This window comes from Lathamus discolor, chromosome Z, assembly GCF_037157495.1.
Source record: "Lathamus discolor isolate bLatDis1 chromosome Z, bLatDis1.hap1, whole genome shotgun sequence".
NCBI classification, from domain to species: domain Eukaryota; kingdom Metazoa; phylum Chordata; class Aves; order Psittaciformes; family Psittacidae; genus Lathamus; species Lathamus discolor.
In genome coordinates, this window is record NC_088909.1 from 72,980,661 (window position 1) to 73,003,576 (window position 22,916).

At 37.8% G+C, this 22,916-nt stretch overlaps 1 protein-coding gene across 1 annotated transcript in view; it reads left to right on the top strand.

The window, feature by feature from the left end:
* TMC1 (transmembrane channel like 1) overlaps positions 1–22,916 on the top strand; it is a 64,097-nt gene that overhangs the window by 32,596 nt on the left and 8,585 nt on the right. Inside the window, exons 7-14 of the mRNA XM_065662014.1 lie at positions 3,520–3,626; positions 4,495–4,593; positions 8,151–8,293; positions 10,669–10,813; positions 12,665–12,859; positions 20,856–21,035; positions 21,240–21,392; positions 22,762–22,890. Of these exons, the coding sequence (XP_065518086.1) occupies positions 3,520–3,626; positions 4,495–4,593; positions 8,151–8,293; positions 10,669–10,813; positions 12,665–12,859; positions 20,856–21,035; positions 21,240–21,392; positions 22,762–22,890 (1,151 nt within the window). The remainder of the gene's footprint in view (positions 1–3,519; positions 3,627–4,494; positions 4,594–8,150; positions 8,294–10,668; positions 10,814–12,664; positions 12,860–20,855; positions 21,036–21,239; positions 21,393–22,761; positions 22,891–22,916) is intronic.

Consider the following 22,916-nt stretch of genomic DNA (forward strand, 5'->3'; position numbering starts at 1 on the left):
GTCTACATGACAGCTCAGTTTTAGATGAGACAATACAGTGAAACAAGCGACAGATGACATCAGATTGTGACAGGAAAAGTAGGTTGTTTGGACCATTCTTGGAAATCTGATGATGCCAAATGTGCTGGCTCAGTTCTCCACTACAGAGTTCGGCCTGCACAACTGGTTTCCCTGTCGCTAATATTTCTTTTCTGATATTTTTTCCACCAGAACACATGCATACACACAGATGTCTGATATATTTCATTCACCAGTTAAATATGTTTGAAAAAGAAATGTTCATGGGTAGCTCCTACTTCTTCCAACAGCTGGGATTATAGTTCTATAAGCAGTCTCTTCACCCAAAGAAACTAGAAATAGAACTTATATAATCCTTGATGATCACTGCTAACACTATGCTATAAGTTATTTTTTTCCAAAGGCAGGCAGTATGCACAGAAGTGTATTAACAGGGTATAAGAAGACGTAATGTCAATAGCACCTGAAAGAGATGTAGGAATTTATGAGAGTTCTGTTTGAATCTTGTGTTATCCTAGCTTAAAAAAAGTGTAAGCAGCAAGAGCATGAATAGAACAAGAACCTGACAGTTATGTGCAGACTAATCTGTATAGGAAACATTTTCATTTGGCTGAATACCTTTATGTGAGGGAATATTTTATGCTCAGCAAACCCTTACAGCTGTTAGCTTCCAACAAGTAAACTTTTCAGCATGAGCCGTCTCTATACTCTCACATGAAGACAATTTGCATTTTCTGACCTCAAAGTGAGCTCTTTATTAAGAAATCCCAAGCAAAAGTCTGCACCTGTTTACAGTAGAAAATAGGCAAAGTAAATATGATTTTCTAACCACTGAGAAACGCTAATATTTATCCTTCAGTCCTTCTATAAAACTGCATATGAACAACCAAGCATGACTGATACCTACTTTTAAATCTAGAGGATCAACAAAGTGAAGGAGATCAAGCCATATATTAATAGAATGATCTTTTTTGGTGCAGCTCAGGAGTTAGCATGTACTAGAGGCTTTTTTTTTTTTTAAGACCCTCTGATGCTTATACTGACATAGTGCTGTTGGGCATTGATCCATTTTCAAAAGTAGCCAGGGTAGTAGACAGATTGCAAATGAAAAGTGAATTAAGGTCCTGGATAGTGGATTGGTTAGATAACTACGGTGTAAGGTTTCTTTCACTTTTAAAGAAATACTGTACTGGTAAAACAATGTTAGATGACATAGAATGTTTTCTCTCACGCAGACTGAAGAGAATCGGTAGCTGTGCTGCCCTGCCACTGCCTAACTGATGCAGGAAACCTAAAGGGAAAAGCAATGTTGAAATAAACACGCTTCATGAGAACAACAGAAGGGCTGAATTCACATGAAGTCAATAGAAATACTATAGCTTTAGGGAAAGAGATTAAATGAAGAATGTGTTGGACTGGGAAATGTGACACACCTGTGCCTGCCAGTGCTACTGAATCAAAATTTCTTTGGGCCGTTACTTACACACTAGAAAGACCTGGAAAGAAAATGCTTCATATTGAGCAAATTCTCTGTATCTTAGAGTTATACTGGTGTGTTTGGGAACTCCTAAGGTACAACACACAAGTTTTACTGAGTTTTTCTTTGTTACCATAGTTTCAGCTTGATGGGGAAATTTAAACAGACTTCAAAAAGGTACTTTTGATAAACAAAGGGCTTCTTTAGGATAGGTCTGAAAAATCTATGAAAGAGACCAACTGATGCTACAGGGAAATCTTAAGCATTCTTGTCTGCTTTGAAGAAATAATTCTGATTTTATTTCAAGGCCACTTGCAGACATACAAAGCCATCTTGACCACATAAAGTCAGGTAATTCGACAGTCACTCTACTACACCTTGGATGTGATACAGAAGACTATAGGAAAAAAATATTATTCATTATTAATCATTATTAATTTTGGCAGAGAAGACAGACCTCTGTTTTAAACTTTTCATACAGTGTCCTAAACTACAAACTTGCATTAATCACATATTTGAACTTTATATAAGGATTGTTTATGATGGGCCTCTGAACTGGCAGCAGGGGGATTGTCAGTGTTTAGATACGAAATTATTGAGTTTTTCTGTATGTGATAATTATAATCAACAATTTCATATAATTATAATAAATAAAAGGATAAATTAATGGAATAATCAAAACAAGAAAAAAGGAAAGTGCTAGCTACATTTAAGCCCTAGCAACAAAACTCATCTGTAACCTCTGCTTAGTTTCAGAATGCTCCCCACTTTAACAAATAGGGCCCTTCTTTTTACAGCCCTCTTCGGTTTGGTCTGACTCTTTCAGGCCACCAGGTATCTAGAAAGGCCAGGTATCAGCATGAAGTTCTCGACTGTCTCAGGTAGGCTTCCTGCTTGAAAATTAGGGTCCTTTCTAGCACAGCGAGCCCAGCTTCAGACAACAGGCAGCAATCCTTTTGTTGGCAATAGATAAATCTATTTTTGATGTTTAAGAGAGATAGAAGTAGATAAGTAGATTAAGTATTTATATTTAGAAAAGAGATGCTTATTTTCCTTATAGAATAGATATTCAGCAGTATCTGCAACAGAACTTTATGGAAAACACACATTGCTGGGTTGGGACAGGGAGAACCTTTTCATTGTGCTGCTGGAATTTATACTGTGCATGACAATCTGCATGCCAATGCGTAGTATGATGAAGCTCTCGATGCAGGAAAAGATGGCTAAAGACTACTTTAAAGTATTACTCTTTCATTCATAATTGTAACATACTGCACCACAGAGTGAACTCAAAACACTGGTGAAATTTGAACTGGTTTTCTTCACAGCTGGTGCAAGCTGATTTTTATCATGTTCCCTGTTGCCCCCTTTTGGGACCTGTTCAGTCTGGAAATGAAGATAAGGGCAACCACAGCTAAATTTCCCTCATCCTCAGCTAACCTTTTCACTTGTCAGAGGTTGTTGTTCTTGCCTCATTGATGAAAAAGAGTAAAGTCCATGTACAGTCTGTGCATTGTGATTTACAATTACAGAATCATAAAATGGTTTGGGTTGATAGGGTCCTTAAATACCATCTAGTTTCAACACCCATTCCATGGGCAAGGACACCTTCTACTAGACCAGGTTTCCTAAAGCCTCATCCAACCTGGCCTTGAACACTGCCAAGGATGGGGCAACCACAGCTTCTCTTCCAGTGCCTCACCACCCTCACAGTAAATAACTTCTTCCTACTGTCTAATCTAAATCTCCTCTCTGCCAGTTTAAAGTGATTACCCCATGTCCTATCACTACCTGCGCTTGTAAAAAGTCCCTCTACAGCTTTCTTGCAGGCCCCCTTCGGGTACTGAGAGGGCTGCTATAAGGTCTACCTTATAAAAAAATTAGAATTATGGTAATAAAGCAAATTAAAAGCCTCCCCTGATTTTATTTATTTTAAATGAACTCTTAGTGTCTTCATTTTGAGGTAAAATAACATAAAACAACTGATTCATCTGGCCTTTTTTTCACTTCTCGTATTTTCATAGGTCACTTCGGCTCATCGGTAGCATCTTATTTCATATTCTTGCGCTGGATGTATGGAATAAACATGATTCTCTTTGGGCTGACCTTTGGACTTGTAATGGTCCCTGAGGTGGGAATCTTTTAAATTATCATTGAGAATCGCTGTGTGAATCTCTGTCTTTGCAGTGAGATTTCATAGGACTGGACCTTTAGATAAATTTTCATGTCTTTATGCTCCGTTTAAAAGTATTAATTTGTACTAAGGCTTTAAAGATGTAGTTTCTTTGGGGACAGTTTTCTCTACAGAGAAATGTCTTGAAATAGACGTGTTCTGAAAGTATTTTCACATAGTCTGGGATTGTGCTAAACTTTTTTCTTCTATGGAGAAAAGAAGAGGAACTGAGACTAAGAGGCTGACAAGTAGAATATCTTGACTAAAATGTGCATTTGAACAGAGAGATGCATTCCAGGCCTCTGAGGCACCATGGATCCTTTTTAGCTGCTTTAACACTCACATGTTCATAAGGTCCAGCAGGCCTATAAAGTCATGACAGACCCCTCATGTTTTGCCCTGTGTGCAGCATCAGTTAATAGTGCTTCTCAGGACAGACGTAATTCAGGCAGAAATCACTTCTGTGAAATGTAATGTTTTTCTAGTTCATTTGAGATGCCATATTGTCTTCTTAAAAAGAGGGTTAAATGGAATTGAAAGTATTGTGCCATCTCCCCGATTTCAGTATTCCAAATCCTCTTGTCTTCTAGTAAGGAGATGGGAAAAGCCAAGTAGGAATTTCCAAGAGCTTTCTAGTACAGCATTTCAATAGCATGATCCATCTTCCACTGAAGCCAAAACAGAAAAAATTCTCAGCAGTTTTCAGCGTAAAGCCTGGAAAGGACCCTGTGAGGACTTGTACTGTGGCTGAGCAGCAGTGGAATAACTGTCCCTTCTCTTAGTATTTTGCTTTAAAATGTTAATTGCTCTAATGTTTTGGTTCCAGGCTTTGATGGGGAAGCCATATGGCTCTTTACCTAGAAAAACTGTCCCAAGAGCTGAAGAAGCAAGTGCTATGAACTTTGCTACTCTCTGGGATTTTAGTGTAAGTATGCATAAGCTTGCAGTACTGCATATTCACATGACTCATTGATGATTCTCTTATGCACTTCAGTATCTAATATTCAGAGATATCAAATATTTCAGAAGAAAATGGCAATAGAAGTAATTTACCTTTTTTCTTTTTCTTTTTTTTCCCCCCTAAGTTCTAGGTATAAGTGCTCCCTTCAGAGTAAACATGTAATGAAGCTCAGTGTCCACATGCACATTTCAGTATATGTAGCAATACAAAAACACATGGGGAAAAGTTTTGAAGCTGGATTCACATCTCTGGGTACTGACTTTCTGTTTGTTATAGGTGAATTTTGTCCTCTGCTTTTACATGATTAAGGTTAGGAATTTGAGGATGCAGTGTGAATTAGAAAAAAAAAAAAGAAAATCCATTAATGTGCTATGTAGACTTCCTAAAACAAACAGTGCTATCTTTAGTTTTTCTCAGCCTTATAGAATCTGCAAATATTTTAGCTGAATTGAAAAATATGTCTTAATTCTTTACCTTTAATATGATGCTCAGTCTAGTCTATGGATCTATAACTCCTGTGGTGCCAAGCTAGTGGTATGTTCCTAAATATGTCATTCTGTCTTTTTTTCCTGAAAACAACAGTTTTATCTAATTTTGCATATGTCATGTCAATGTAGTCGGCCATTTTATATAAATGATACAACTTAGCATAAAGTTAGCTGACAATAAGTTTGGTAGTACAACATGTTGCTTTGAAGGCTGGTAGGTTTCTCTCTGGTGTGCAGTCAATGTTATCAAAAGGTTCTCTTCAGCTTTGAAAGGGTGCAACCACCTAGTTAAGGTTTTCCTTCAGATTAATAGAAGCAACATCCACTGAACTGAGTGTGATTTCTCCCTCAATCTGCTGCTCCCTTCTATAAGACATACCAATACTTCTAAGGAGTTCTGCACATGCATATCTTTTAACACTAGTGTTCTTTTAGCAAAACCAAGCATGAATATGATGGTTGAAGGAGACCCATTTCTTGGAAAAATAAACTCAGGTGCAGGTTCCTCCAGTTTACAGTACATCCTTTCCAGCTGTCTGCAGAATGACTTATCTAAAAGTGACCTCTCCGTGTACATTTAGCGCCTCGTTTAAAAACTACCACTCTGTGCAGACTTGGTGCATGTAGGGTCCCGTTCCACCTCTGCCAATGGGGAGAAACTTGCAGGCTGTGGAGCTCTATGTAGGCAAACCCAGGAGGAGCATAGACAGATTTTCATATCTGCTCCCTTTCCAATAGGATGCCTTCATAAAAAGGGTAAGGGTACATGTCTATGCTTCTTACTAATATTGCCATTTTTAGTATGGTTAAGCTGTGGAGAGATCCCTAGTCTCTGGCATGCCAATCTCAAACAAGATCCCTCGGTTTGTGACTCAATACCTTTATGTGGGGACTTCAATGATGCCAGATTTTGGTCCTTTATTTATCTTTCTTGGCTCTATTTTCAATCTGCAGCTGTCAGTGGAGTTAAAATGAGGTTGTAAAATGACAGAACATTGGAAAAACTTGACTGGATATACCCATTTTCTCATTTACAAGCAAATCTTTTAGGTTTGTTAACTGTAGACAACTGAATTAAAAGAAAATCTTTTAATAACAGGTAAAAATCACAGTATTTAAAGGTACAGAAAGTGAACAGATTATTTCTGCTTTATTTTACCACATAAAGTGATGGAGCTTCCTTGGATGCAAAAGGATAGAAAGATCTTTCTAAAAAGCTACGTTACATTTTGTAATGCCTGCTGCATAAAATGATATTGGGTCTCGTTCATTAGGAGCTGTATATTTGAGTGATGTGAAGAATACATCTAGACATGTAGCTGGGAAGTTAGATAATGATGATGACAGTATAAACTGAGAAACATCAGGGTGATACTGGAGAAAAAGGAGTCATAGTAACCTGGAGATTTTGTAAAGAGAATAGAGACTAGAAGAGGATTATACAGCAAATAGGAGCAAAGTTTTAAAAAGAAACATGTTTGAGAAAAAATGAATGAAGACAGATGGTGGAAAGAGGGAGGAAGTTTATAATAGGTGTCAGAACAGCTCCGAAGAAGAAATTATGGTAAATAACAGAGTAGCAGTTCACACAAGGAGCAAATGAAAAGCTAATAAACAGAATAAGGCAGTGCAAGAGAAAGATCACCTGAAATATTGAGGGGAAAAAAGAATTTTCATGTCAGATTGACAAATACTCCCTGATGACAATGACATCTTTAATTGAACATCACAGGAAATGGTATCTTTCATATGTTAGCAATTCTTTTATGCTACCAAGTTGCAAATAAATGAACCCAGATCAGCAAACTTTATTTTATCCTAAAACAAGAAACTCAAGCTTCCACCAATTTTTAGGACAGTAAAGAAAAGATGAGCTCAACACATCTTTTGCTTTTGTGCACTTGATACCCTTGCACTTACACTTTTGCTTTTTGTGCACTTGCATACTCTCTGACATGTCAGAGAGACACAATTTTGGATTTTGCTGTATTTAAACATTTTACCAATATTCTTATTTCACCCTTCTTTTATGTTAGTCTTGGGAAGGAGTGAAAAAGAACTTCCATAAATACCTTTACACAGCTAAAAAAGTATTTCAGGTCGCATGGCAAAACGCAATAGGCAAAGCCCGGGAAACAGCATATGGAATGACACACAGCGGAGGAATTATCTCTGACTTTTCAGAACACAGTGACTTAGAAAGCATTTTAATAATCAGAGGGACCCAAAAGTCTCTCCAAAGCTGTGTTAGGCTGTACTGAAACTTAGGCTCAGTTGGAATTATAGGATACTTTAATGAGCAAAAAGATGCAGAAGACATACTATTGAATTTGAATATGTCCTGAGTGTGTAGATGTTTTACCAGTAGTTAGCAACAAATGTGTTCTATGACAATAGTTCCTTTATCAGAGAAGAACATCTGTTCTGTGTAGGAACATCTCTCAAAGCTATTCTGGTATGAATTAAAATGAGATATGTTGATTACTAAATCGAGACATTTTGAATAATATTGTTAAAAACCTCTGCATACTGGATAATCATCCATAACATGAAACTAACTGTTGGTTCACGTATGTTGAATGATTTCACAATGAACAGCAGACAGCAGTGACAGGCAAAGAAAGCATATGAGAATTTGGTATCAAATAGGCTATGAAAGTAAATTTTAGAAAGTGAAAATTCACTTAAAAGTCTGTCATTTTATCTGCACATAATTTTAAAGACAAATTTTGTAAATGGAAATGTTTTTGCCATTACAACAAGAAGTATGTGGATAAAAACCTTTTCACTCATAAAATCGTAGAGTGCCCATGAGGATTTTTAAAGATAAAAGATTTGAAAGTTGCCATGAAGTATTCTAGGTCTTTGTAGATGAAAGGAGAAATTTTTTTCATCCTGTGACATTTGTTATAGTGATGCTTACACCTGTTAGAATGTATTGAAATGGATATTTCAGTACGCTGCTCTTGGTACAATTTCTGAGTACATACATATTTAACAGACATGACATTATATTTTTTGATGACTTTTCAGGGCTTTGCACAGTATTCTGTACTCTTTTACGGTTACTACAATAACCAGAGGACAATTGGATGGCTCAAGTTCAGGATGCCTCTTTCATATTTTCTTGTTGGTGTTGGGACTATTGGCTACAGCTTTATGATTGTCATTCGAACGTAAGTTCTCCTTGGATCTCAAACAAAGTACATTCAAAAAGGCAGATAATTCCACTGTTGATCACTGAGACTACCTTATAAAAATATGATACTTTTAAGGGCAACATCAAGTGCAAGGTCTAAGTCATGTAGGATTCCTTCACTCTGTGTTTATTTATCTATTGTTTTACACAAGCGACTGTCACAGTGTTGTGGAACTAGGAAAAATATTTGTTAAAATAAGTTAACACTTCCCTCCTGAATTTCAGCCCATCTTTTCAAAATACTCTGCATCTAGCAGAATGTCAGCTAACATCCAGGAAATTCAGTTGTTCTACCTTTAATGATACCTTATGTGAGTTAAATTCTTTTACAGAGGAAGAAGGGAAGAAACAAAGAAACATATGGCAAATAATACTGTGTGTAATTCACACTGAGCAGTAAATGAGTCTCAGCAAGACTATAGTGGAGTGCTCACATTTGCATAGTATTGTAGAATTAATGCTACTTGCCCTTGTAAAGATTTAATCATAGAGGGAAGTGAAAGGGCCTAGGCAGTAAAACTGGTGATACATTAGTCTTTTAGCTCTTAAATTCTGGACTTAAATATAGTCTTATGATCAGAATTTAAATGAAATAAAATTATTATTTTATAGCTAAGTTCATTATTGGGATAAACTGTGATAATTCTGACAGTTTCTAAGGAGATAAGCTGCCAAGGAATATAACTTTTAATAATCTTGATTCAAGCAAAGTGACCTACTACAACAATGCAGTCAGCTATAGTGGTGGCTTTAAAAGATACCTACAGTGAAAAAAACAGAGCATTGCAAGTCAAGATGCAAGGACACTTGTCAATACAGAGAAAATTGCAGCTGATATTTCCACTGTTTTGTCCTGAAGTCAGTATTTTTTACTTGCATGAGCACTAGGTTATTTCATGTTCCTTTTCAAATATGATGTGGTTTCTGCATAGGGAAAGAAGCATTTCAGAAAAAAAAAATAAAGTCTGCAGTTACATATATGTAAAAATTAGAAGATTCTTAGTCTCAGACAATTACATTTCAGGGACTGCTACTCAGAAAAAAAAAAAAATAAAAGAAAAAGAATCCTCTAGAAGAAAATCCTTGTAGCCCGAATGAAGGAATATTGTTGAGGAAAAAAAATATACTGTATGTGTTAACTTCCCATTTGGCCACGTGACAGAAACTAAAAGCAGTGTAACAGAAGGTGATACCATTTTTCTACTGTTGACTAAGATCTGGAAAAGTGAATATCTATGTTAAAGAGGTAGGGAGGATACTAAGAATTATTATTCTAATTAGGGAAAATATTTATATTTAGAGCTCCTCTTTGTAGCTCTTTCAGTACATAACATAAAATAAAAATATTGCTGCTCTCAAAGAAATCATATCCCAACCACAAGACTCTTCACTATTTCATTAGAAACTCTTGAGAAGGAATTATTTTAGTCTAGAAACAAGCTGCAGGACAGATCCTAACAAGAACCTTTCATGATGTCTGTCCCTTCTGTATATGAGCAGCAAAACAAAAAACACAACCCTGCTACTGGTTTATCACAGCTCAGAAAGATTTCAGGTGCTGTTTACTTATTATTGTCTTCTCAGATTTGACAGTATGTATTTTACTGAACTGTTAAAAATGAGATATGTAGAATGTATTGATATTAATGACATAACTGTGCTGCATTAGTGAGCTTTTCCTGACTAAGAAATCAATACAATACTGAAGGCTAGATGGTTTGTACCCTACCAATATACTCCATCCTTGTGCTTAATGGTTTGAATTAAGTAATAAAGTACATAGAAGCAAGACCACTATTATTACATGAATGACAATGCTTTGAAATAAAGAAGTTACTATTTAAGATTAAGTAAAATCACTAAAATAATTTGAGGCTTCTGGATATCATTATCAGTTTTGTTTATAAGTGCATAGGAGATGAAAAGGAAGCTGTACAGGTAACACTGTTATATGGCAATAACTACATTTTGTTCTGGCTTGTTATTTTAGATTTTTTCTTTGCGAAGTCTCTAATAAAATCTGTGACAGTTCAGGATGTTTTGCATTGCTCCATTCCAGAGATTTTCTTGATATTGTTTTCCTATTGGGTTTCTCTCCAGCAGAGTTTCTCTTATATGTGAATGAAATAATTCTCATGAAAATGCGCTTATAAATTGTCTAAATACGAAAATCTTTATCCTTCTCTCTTATTTCAGACTGAATGTTCCAGGTTTAGTGTAACATAACTAAATGCAATAACTTTTTTTTTTTTTTCCAAAACAATATTAGAATTTAAGAACAATTTAAAAGTCATGTTCACATTTCAGAAATATTTCTAACAAGGACCTCATCTGTCTTTCTGGCTCTTGTAGAATGGCAAGAAATGCAAATGATGATGGTGGTGGGGATGATACTAGTTTTAATTTCAGCTGGAAAATGTTCACAAGCTGGGACTACTTGATTGGAAACCCTGAGACAGCAGATAATAAGTTTGCCTCCATCACAACAAGCTTTAAGGTAAAATAGAGCTCACTAAGGAGAGGTAACCTGATTTGTCTGTCACGCTGGTGTTAATCAAATGGAACTAAGGTCAAGTATTAGTTGTGCTGGAGCCTTGAGCCTGGAAAATTAAACAAGAATTGTCAGCTCTATACCCTTCTGAGTATGGGTCTTTGTGCCTTGCTGTCTTCATTTTTCCTTTTGACTGTGGAAAAAGCACTAACAACATAATTTGTGTTCTCTGTGACTGCAATACTAGTTTTAGAAAAATGATTCTACTGTAAAATAATCTCCTCCTTTTCCTCATCTCTGATGTCTTCCATTTTCTACGGTGCTTGTCTGAAAAACTTTTTTTTTTAATGCTGGTGACATTTTGCCAACCTCACATTATCATTTTCTCTTGCTCCACGGAAGAGATACCACAAGATAAAGCAATAGGATCATCTATAAAGGGCTATTCATCATACTAGAATTAGCCTCAGAATTTTGCTGTATACTTGTATTTCAGTAAGAAAAATAGGTTATCTTCCTTACATAAAAAAAAGTTTTTATTTTGAAATTAATTAGCAAATAAATCCCAGTTTGCAAGGCGATACAAGGTGTTTTCAGGCCTCTTAATTTATAGGCTATGTTGACTTCAAGAGTCATTGTATGAGGAATCTGGGGCAGGATGTGAGATGCACAGCTGTGAAAACAGTGAAGGGGATATGTTTGATACGTTGAATGTTAAAGAATGTGTTTCTACACTGGGGTCACTGGGACACACCAATGCAGCATGTAAAGGAAGGTTTAATTTTAAATGTAATAATGTACAGGGAATACACTGGAAAGGAGTTGACAGGTAATGATCAAGGTGCTAGACTTTCAGTCACACTGACAACATAACAACATGGGAGCTGGAGGACCAAGCACTGGTTGCATAATCCAGTCACACACAACATCCTTCCCACCTTCCTTTTCCTACACGCCTACTGTGCTCTGTTGCTGAAAGCTATTTGGAGAGGAATACAAATCAGTAGAGACAGAGACAATTTTAAGAAATAAACTCATGAATCTTTACTGCTATCTTTGCAAATGAGGAAAGAACTTCAGAAAGACAGAGAAGTTTTGTCTTGGGTGAAGTCATTTGAGTTTTGCTCAAGCCTTTCATTTATGTAACAAGCAGAAGTTGTAAGACAAACAGAACCATGCAGAGTAATTATTGCAATGCATGAGTTCAGCTTCCCCTCTGTGCAGCTGATCTTTATGCCAAAGTGAAAAGCTGTAACCAAACTCCCTTTCATGAGGACACTTCAGAGCAAAAGCCCTTTCTGCTGGTGAAAGTCAGAGCTGTACATTATAGTTACACCTGAGTCTTAATATTTATCAGTACTGGCCAACAAACTCTTTGTTCTGCGGTCTGAAACTGTGCACTGTCTGCCTTTCTTTGAGATTCCTACGTCTAAACTGTCTATTCATTCCTTCTGAGTTAAACATTTTTGTCATTCTCACAAATGCACATTTTAAAGGTGTGTCAGTTTCTTTTCTGACAGCTATTCACACATCTATCCTGCTGGGTCACTCAGCCACACAGCACCCCACAAGCTCACAGGACATGCTGGTTTCTTTTTGGTACACGAGTACAGGTATAATGGGACTCACTGGGGACACACCTAATAGAAACAAAGTGAACTCTGGGAGACAAAACCCCAAGGTCCGCCAGCATCTAAACCAGATTTTGTGACACAATGTAAGTTCATGTCAAAACATGATATCCAGGTGTGCATTCACATCTTGGTAATTTACTTATCTGACTTCTAACAACTAGGGAAACAATGTGGGTTCTTGACTGTTAAAGTACTCATAATATTTTCTTTCTAACAAGTGCAGGAAGCTATCGTGGAAGAGCAGGAGAGCCGCAAAGAGGAAAATATTCACTTGACTCGATTTCTGAGGGTTCTTGCTAACTTCTTAGCCCTATGCACACTTGCTGGGAGTGGCTACCTCATCTTTTTTGTCGTCAGAAGATCCCAGAAATTTGCCCTGGAAGGTCTGGAGAACTACGGGTGGTGGGAAAGAAATGAAGTTCGTGCTAGCACATTTCTAAAATAGATGTGGTTTGAAACTGTGTTCCTCTGCTCTGCATGTTGCCTGTTTTTTTCCTGAGAATTTAAATACTCTGGGTGTGGGTGGCAAATTTCTAACAAAAGAATTGTCCTTGTCTCTCTGCTTCCTACTTCCTTAAGATGATTATTCCTTGGTTCATTCTTTCAAATGTCCCTTTGTATTCAGTTTTCATTTGAGGCCTTTACCTTTCCTCCTCTGTGCTCTTAAGATTGTTTTCCAGCCACTCTATGGACTCATAAGATGTTTGAAAAGAGCTCAGCCTGTTGTTGCTTTCCTCCTGAGATTGGCCCAAGCACCGGTGCGTGGGCATATCCAAAGTTAGTTGAGGCCTTGTAGATAGCAATAGGATGAAACTTGTATGTTGCTGTTCCAGATGCCCAGTCCAAAGTCCAGTACCATTTTTTTATGCTTAATCCTCTTCTTCTAGAGTAGATGAAGTCTTGCCTGATAGAGGTGTATAGTGGCAGTGATTCTGTTTGCTGTAAGTGTGCAGTAAACACCAAAGTCAGTGCTGCTATATGAAAACCTAGGCAGGTTTTACTTTCTTAGCAGACACTGCTCTGCCCATTCTAAACCTAGCTATTTGTTACCTCTATCTCCTCTTCTGAGCTGAAATGCAAAATGGATGTCTGATTTAAGGTAAGGCAAAAAGATGCTAGCCTCAAAAAGCTGCTGGGATGGGTGACAATGGAATGAGGAAAGTCAATTCTGAATTTTCAACACCAAAAACTTACTAAGACATTAACATAAAAACTCCAGTAATCCACCTCTGGAATCCAGAAAAAGGGGGCTGTTGAGATTGGGTTATTTGATAAAAGTTGCTACATTTTGAACTGATGGGAAAGTTGTGTACATAACTGCTTGAATTAAAGCCACATGAGCTCTAACTGTGATAACAGACTAGCAGATAGAGACAGTTCAGGAGGAATTCAGCTTTCTCTCGGTTGAAAGGTGTAGTAACAGATTTGTAGGAATAAGAGCTGTCCTACTGAAAGCTGTTATATTATCTTATGCTGCAATCTGGAAAGTAGTTAAGGGTATGCATGTTTACATTCATTGTTTTGCTTTGCTTTATAAAAAAGTACTGCTAAGGAGACCCTGTATCACAAAACTAAGATTTGGAGCAGATGTGTCTCTAAAGGACAGTAGATACTGCAACATTGCCATTATTTGGCTAAAGAATTTTTCTTATTGTCAGAAAATGGATGTGTTTGTGAGGTATAAGATGCTGCCCTTGCTTGGATATCAGTATTTAATTATATAAATATATGGCTTGTAAGTAACAACCATTTAAGGAGTTTTCTAGATCAGGCTCTCTTAGGTTTGTGTCATTAACAAATGAATTGAGATTTTGATCAGAAAAATACCCCATAAATACTTAATGTACTACTTAGAACAAATAGAAGTGCAGCTTTTACACTTCAAGCAATGTAAAAATGTATGTAAAAATCAGCATTCTTCATAAAAATAGCTCTTTTTGCAATATATTTCATCACACTCGATGTATTAAAGGATTAAAAACATGTTTACACATATTTATGGTGTCAGGTAAATACATGTTTTATCATCTATTCCTGAGATTCACAGCCTAATAAAGTGCCACTTGTCACTTTGTGGATAACACCTTTTCCTCTCTGACTATCTTGTCATAAAGTTGCAAATTTTTAAACTCCCTTTCCACATTTGTATTACCTAATTCTGTCAGATCACAGTTCAGATATAATTGTGTAATGTGTCTTGAAATGCAGAAAAATAGAGGAAACAAACAGACTGGGATTGATAAGGGATTTCATCAGTCTTTGCATTGCTTCTCATGCATGGATTTGGCTTGGTGGTTAGTCATGGGTGAAAGATGATTCTGCATCATGCGACAATTTCCCCATGATTGTAAAATGGAGAATAATGCTGTGATTCCCTTGGTAAAGAGTTCTGAACTTGGATCAAAATTACTAAAAATAAATTTGACTTTTCTTATTTGATAAAAGACAGTTTGCAGAGGCAGAAGATAAAATGAGCATCTCTCTGGTAATGAGGTACTCTGTTTTCTCAAATTTATTCCTATACTATTTGAAAACAAACCTACTTAAAACCAGAAAAAAACTCACGAGGAGAAAGACTTTTTTTTTTTTTTTTTTCCCAGTGTCAAGAAGGTATAGCTTTAATATTTCTGATCTTGCTAGCTGAAACAACCCCAGAGATCTTTTGCCAAAAAATATCCTGCTATTTACTTTAATGTTCTTAATTATGGATATGGAGTACATTTATATTGAGGTTATTAAGCCATGCTGTTAATGCTCTGTTTAGTTCTAGAAATCATCAAGCAAATTTTCTTAGCATGAAATATAATTTCTAGTTTTATTTTTTTTTTAAGTGAAACTGTTTACTAGAAAAATAAGTCTTTATTAGTGCTTTCTGCAGCCAGTGCTAGACAAATCTATATGCAATTATTGTTAGCTTTAGATACACTATTTACTCTTAATGAACTTATAATTCAATCAACTAGCAGTCAGTGTTCAATATTTTATGTTGCGTTGACACAATTTAATATGCTTGGGGGCTGATGTTTACATGTGATTGCAGTCACAGGATTTCTTACTAGGTTCAAAGTAGCTGGAAAATTTTCTGTAAGCTGTAGTTTTCTACCTTTCAGAGTGAAACATAAGGGCTTGGGTTTCTGGAATATTTAATGTCACAGAGGGATAAAACCCTGTGTTTTGAACCAAAGTTTTAATAGTTAGTGGGTTCAATGCGTATTTATTATGTCTTCGTATTTATAATGTCTGCTTATTTACTATGTCTTCTAGTATGAGAACTAAGGGACATGAAATGAATTCAGTAGAAGCCAGCTCCAGAAAAGGCCAAAGGGAAGGAATGGTAGATGGTGGGTGCCAGTGCTATGAATGCCAAAACTTACATTTGTCTGAAGTATTGCATCAGAACAGAATTTTTCTATTGAAAACAGGATTTGCTGCCTGTTACAATAATTTTAGGAATACACGATTAGTTGTGTTGGCTATAGCTGACTCCTGCAGCTTTGCCATCTTGGGCCATATTGGGTGTAAAGTCTTCGGTTTAATGGAGCTGGAGACAATATGGGCTTTAAGCTACACTAGATACTTTAAAGACTTCAAGATAAAAAAGTTGATACAGGTCATTGTGAAGAAAAAAACAACTGATGTTTTGACCACCAAGATCTCATCACCTTCTAGAATTATCAAAAAATAGGATTATTGGCAATTCTTCTAAAAGAAAATTTATTCAAAGCATTAATATATGAAACCTGGCACAGATCTTTATGTAATAAGGTAAAAGGCAGCAGGAGATCCAAACATAAATTCTGTGTTTTTCAGTTATAAATCCAAGTGCTTCAACAGATGACAGCTACAAGTTTTTGGTCATTGTGTCTTTTCTGAGTGTTATGAGGTAACACTGACTCCTTGTTGTTTTGACAGGGTAATCCCAGTTACAAATAATACCATCTAAATACATAAGAAATATCAGTGAATTCCCGTAATCATTAAAAAAAGTCTACACACTACTCATAGGGTTCCACAAGCCAGGCACACAATGAACTACTAATAATCTAAAAACACAAAAATCCAGTAATTAGCTCTAGAACTCATTAAAACCAAGAACAGACAAACCACAAAAAGAAAGACTTTTATTTATTTTTTTCCCCATTAAGAATGCTAGTCTACGAATGAAACATTTAGAGTGGGAATGCACATGGGATATAGCCCTAGAGGGCAGGGGTCCCAAGACTGTTCCATATTCAAGGATCATCCTCTACAAGCTCAGGAGTGCTGCATCCCAACTAGAAGGAAGTGAGGCAGGAGGGCCAGGAGACCTCCTTGGATGGATAAGGAGCTGCTGAGGAAACTTTGAGAGAAGAAAGAGGCTTATAAAAGGTGGAAGAAAGGACAGGCGGCCTGGGAAGAATACACGGATGTTGTCTGGGAAGCTAGGGACCAGGTTAGGAAAGCTAATTCCCAGTTAGAGTAAAACTTGGCTGGGGACGTGAAAGATAATAGGAAAGCATTCTATAATTACACTGCAGATAAAAGACAGACTAGGGACAATGTGAGCCCTCTCTGGAAGCTGGCTACCCTGGATTTGGGGAAGGCTGAGGTTCTGAATGACCTCTTTGCCTTGGTCTTCACTGGCGAATGCTCTGACCACACCACCCAAGTCTTGGAAGGCAGACGCAGAGAATGGAGAATGAAGACCTTGGACCTACTGTAGGAGAGCATCTGGTTTGAGACCATCTTAAGAACTTGAATGTGCACATGTCTACGGGACCTGATGAAATCCATCCACGGGTCCTGAAGGAGCTGGCAAATGAAGTTGCTAAGCCACTGTCCATCATATTTGAAAAATCATGGCAGTCAGGTGAAGTTCCCGACTACTGGAAAAAGGGAAATATAACCCCCATTTTCAAGAAGGGGAAAATGGATGACCCAGGGAACTACAGACCAGCCAGTCTCACCTCTGCGCCTGACAAAATCATGGAGCAGATTCTCCTTGAGGGCATGCTAAGGCACATGAAAAACAACAAGGTGCTTGGTGACAGCTGACATGGCTTCACTAAGGGGAAATCCTGCCTGACCCATTTGCTGGACTTCTATGGTGGGGCTATGGAACTGATGGACAGGGGCAGAGCAGTTGATGTCATCTACCTGGACTTGTGCAAAGCGTTCAACACTGTCCTACACGACATCCTTGTCTCTAAATTGGAGAGATATCAATTTGATGGATGGACCACCTGGTGGATAAAGAACTGGCTGGATGGCCGCACACAAAGAGTTGTGGTGAATGACTCAATGTCCAGCTGGAGACCAGTAACGGGTGGTGTCCCTCAGGGATTGGTCTTGGGATTGGTCTTGTTCAACATCTTCATTGCTGACATGGACAGTGGGATTAAATACACCCTCAGCAAGTTTGCGATGACGCCAAGCTGTGTGGTTCAGTTGATATACTGCATGGAAGGAATGCCATCCAGAGGGACCTTGACACGCTTGTGAGGTGGGCTGATACATACATTATGAAGTTTAACCATGCCAAGTGCAAGGTCGTACACCTGGGTTGGAGCAATCCCAGGCACAGCTACAGGTTGTGCAGAGAAGAGATTCAGAGCAGCCCTGCAGAGAAGGACTTGGGGGTGCTGGTCGATGAGAAAATGAATATGAGCCGGCTTCAGTGTGCGCTCGCAGCCCAGAAAGCCAGCCGTATTCTCGGCTGCATCAAAACGAGCGTGACCAGCAGGTCAAAGGAAGTGATCCTGCCCCTCTACTCTGCCCTCGTGAGATCTCACTTGGAGCACTGTGTGCAGTTCTGGTGTCCTCAACATAAGAAAGACATGGAACTGTTGGAACAAGTCCAGAGGAGGGCCACAAGGATGATCAGCGGACTGAAGCACCTCCCGTATGAAGATAGGCTGAGGAAGCTGGGGCTGTTCAGCCTGGAGAAGAGAAGGCTGCGTGGAGACCTCATAGCAGCTGTCCAGTATCTGAACGGGGCCTATAAAGATGCTGGGGAGGGACTCTTCATTAAGGACTGTAGTGATAGGACAAGGGTTCAAACTTAAACAGGGGAAGTTTAGATTAGATATAAGGAGGAAGTTCTTTACCGTAAGGGTGGTGAGGCACTGGAATGGGTTGTCCAAGGAAGTTGTGAATGCTCCATCCCTGGCAGTGTTCAAGGCTGGGTTGGACAGAGCCTTGGGTGACATGGTTTAATGTGAGGTGTCCCTGCTCATGGCAAGGGAGTTCGAACTGGATGATCTTACGGTCCTTTCCAACCCTAACTATTCTATGATTTTATGATATTTGTGAGTGAGTTTATTTGTTGGCATAGTGTCTTTCTGCTGCCATATTATTTCTGCAACGCAATAGCAGTCCTAGCTCTCTGGGTAGTAGGAAACATGTATAGTATTAGTTCTAGCAAAATGAATTCCAGCATGGCTGAGAAATGCTCACTTCAGAGACAGACTTCTGTGAACAATTACTTTTTTTTTCTGTGACTAAATAAATTATTTTTACTTAATTGCTTTAATATGATTTATCTCAAATAAGCATATTTGTGTTTTCCAGCCACCTTTGTGACTTAGACTGGGGCTTTGTTTTTTGTTTCTTGTTTGTTGTTTATAGTCCCTCAAAGGCACATGTTTTGTAATGCAGTTTTATTTCAAATTGAAATTGAATAATTGCGCTTGAAACCTTTTCAGTTATTTCCATTTTTGGCTGAAACAATGAATTAGAACCAAAATTTTCAAATAATTTCCAGCAGTGACTTAAGAATGTTACATTACTAGAGTGCTTCACTCATCTGTAGAATTTATAAGCTATGCTGTATTTCAAACATTCTATAAAAGCTAAGTATCTGTTTTTCTCAATTTGCCTTCAGTAAAATTACTCTATTTCCATATTGCTAAGAAGACAAGTTAATCACATTAGAGTTTTCTAATTAGAGGCGGAAAAAAGCAGGGTTGATTTGAATTTGCTTATGTAGTAAGGACATAAGTTCTGGGATAGAGAGCTGGGCAATCACCAACTGTACGAAATTTAACAAATGCAAGTGTGGCACCTTCCAACTGGAATGAGGTAACCCTCTTGATATATGCACACTGGGGAACAAGAGGATGGAGAGCAGCCTTATGGAAAGAAACCTGGCAGTTCGTCTTCATGGCAAGTTGAATATGAGCCAGCAATGTGCGCTGGCAACCAATAGGGCCAACCACGTCCTGGAGTGCATCCAGCCACAACCAGCCTGTTGAGAGAAATGATTGTCCCACTCTGCACCGCCCTGGTGCAGCCTCAACTTGAGCACTGTGTGCAGTTTTGGGCTCCTCAATTTGAGGAAATCAGACTGTTGAAAGCATGTTCAGAGGAGGGTGACCAAGATTGTGAAAGGTCCTGAGGGCCAGACTGATGAAGAATGGCTGAGGTCACTTGGTTTGTTCAGCTTGTAGAAGAGAAGGCTGAGGTGTGATCTCATGGCAATCTACAACTTCCTCAAGGGGTGCAGTGAAGGAATAGATCTCCTCTCTTTGGTGACCAGCAATAGGACATGAGGAAATGGAATGATGCTGCAACAGAGGAAGTTCATCTGGGACATTAGGAGGTTGTGAGTGCTCCATCCCTGGCAGTGTTCAAGGCCAGGTTGGATGAAGCCTTGGGTGGGATGGTTTAGTGTGAGGTGTCCCTGCCCATGGCAGGGGGGTTGGAACTAGATGATCTTGAGGTCCTTTCCAACCCTAACTATTCTATGATTCTATTCTATTCTAAAAGGTTCTTCACTGAGAGGGTGTTTGGTCACTGGAATAAGCTTCCAGGGAATGGTTGTGACACCAAGCCTGTCAGAGTTCAAGGAGCCTCTGAATAATGATCTTAGTTGGATGGTTTATTTTTAGGCAGTCCCGAGAGGAGTGGGGAATTGGACTTGATGCTTATGAGTCCCTTCCAACTTGAGATATGATTCCATGATTCGTGACATCTACAATTAACTTTTGGTGAGATCTCAGATAAATACTATTTAGTGCACTATTTCTGTAGGAATGCTTCCTTATAGGATATCTAGGTCTATTGGGAAGATGTGGTAGAGATGCAGCATTAAACAGTACTGGAAGCAGATTTACTTAAGTTCTCTGATAGCAGAATTTTGTTCGAAATGTACATTCTAGTCAGAACTAACATTTGATTATTTTTAAATGAAATGGAAAATTAAAAAAACAAACCCTCAGATATCCATCTGCAGAAGATAACAACTAACTTCCCAACTTTTTCTTCCTTTCTGAAAACATCTTGTGACTCCCAGAGTGGATTTTGTTTTTCATTAAGTAAAAGGTAATAATGGAAATTTGCAATACACCCAAGTCAATAACGACAAAAGAATTTGCCTAACATTTCAGTATAAACCTTTTTTTTTTATTTTATTTTTATTTTTTTTCCCCTCTTAGGTGAACATGGTTATGTCACTTTTAGGAATGTTCTGTCCAACTTTATTTGATGTAATCAGCTCTCTGGAAAATTACCACCCTCGTATAGCTCTAAGATGGCAGCTGGGACGAATCTTTGCTCTTTTTCTTGGCAATCTCTACACTTTCATTATTGCCTTAATGGATGAAATCAATCTCAAGGCAAGCTATTTATTTTCCTTCACTGATTTTAATATGTAGGTGGGCAAGGATGAGGATTTCCAGCCAGTGAGACATATCAGTGAAAGACGTTCTTTTCTTTCATGTCCATGCCTCACCTAGTAATGGGAGTTTTGGAGTAGAAAAGGTTGCGAGCTGGTAACAAGCTCATGCTGTATTTTTTCCCCCACTTCTTTCTTTACTTAGTTGGAAGAAGAAAAGATAGTCAAGTATAACATGACAATATGGGAAGCTAGTCTGTACAATGGTACGATTCCAGAAAATTCGACTGCTCCTCCAATACAGGTGGACCCTGCAGATGTCCCCAGAGGGCCATGCTGGGAAACAATGGTAGGACAGGTAATGTGACTGCTTTAAGCTCATATTTGAAAATAGGTCATTGTCTGTTACAAGGTATGATATATAAACCCTCTTTATTTCTGCTAGTAAGCGGTGTTAAGGGGGGAAAAATGTGAGGAAAAGCAAAATGTGGGACTTTTTCCTGAGCCAAAAAGTAGAGAAAAAAAATACTTTGAGTTTCTTTGGATCCCGTCTTTTAGAAAATTATTTCTCCCGGTAGTTAACAGCATTTAAAATATTCCCCCCCCCCCCCCGCTTTTCACTATTCTTTTCATTTATGTTCTTTCTTATCCCGTATTTGTCTTTCAAAACCTATTTAGCAATTTTGAAAACTTGGATTTGTCACAACCCCTAATAAATGTGGTAATTCTTATTAGAACTCTGATAAGGGACTATCTGTTTGTGACCGCTACAGACCTATAGAAAATGTCTATAAAAAATTGAGTAGCTCAACAAGGAAATAAATGTAAGACAGCTGTTACAGTAATGTACATTTGAGAAGGCATCTCTATCTATAGCCAAGTAACAAAATACGAAAGAACAATAGTGATTGATTGTAAATCTGCTCAGTCATTTTATTTGATTCAGTTGAACATATATTATTATTGACTTATTAATGCAAAATGTAATTTCAAAAGAATTTTGTAACATCCCCCTTTCCTCTATTTGGTCTGTTTTGTGCATGAGAATAAATTCACCACTGAATCACAACATTTTCTGTTGTTCCATCACTTTCATGATCTCACCTTCTGACTGTATCACTGTCGTGGAGCAGACAGGGAGGAAAAACAACCCCTCTGTTCTCTTCAGTGATGCTGAATAATTAAGAGCATGAAGAGCTCATCACTACACTAGTTTTCTACTTAATTTCATAACAGGGAGAGTAACAGCCTTTTGGGCTATTGTGTAAGGCCTGTTACAGTAGGATTTAATTTATTTACTAAAAGTACAGGAATGAAGACTTACATTAGGATTTTCTTCTTTCCTCTCCATGTGTACTGGAAGCTTTGTGCTCCTTGAGAAAGAAACCACTCCTTTTTTATTAAATTTTCCCACAGTCAAAGAGATCAAAAGCTATTTAACATATCAGCTCAGATTTCTGTTACAGCAGCGATCTTGGCTGGAAGCCTTTCCCAGTCTAATCATGCACTGGAAGTCTCGTCTAATAATATGAGCACAAATTAGAGCAAAGCATACCTCTAGCAAATGAGGGGCAATTTTTCTCCTGGCATTTCTCATAATTGGTTAATGTAGAGCAGAAGCAGTCTTTTCTGTGTTGAAGCAGGGTAAGCTCAATTAAGGATGTAGTCCAGTATTTCATTATTATTGTAATTATTTAATTGCTTAAACCAAAATATTGCTCTAACAGGAATTTGTGCGGCTGACTGTCTCTGACACGATGACAACATACATCACAATTCTAATTGGCGATTTCTTGAGAGCTGTTTTTGTTAGGTTTTTCAATTACTGCTGGTGCTGGGACTTGGAGTATGGATTTGTAAGTATCTGATTTGCTATATTAAA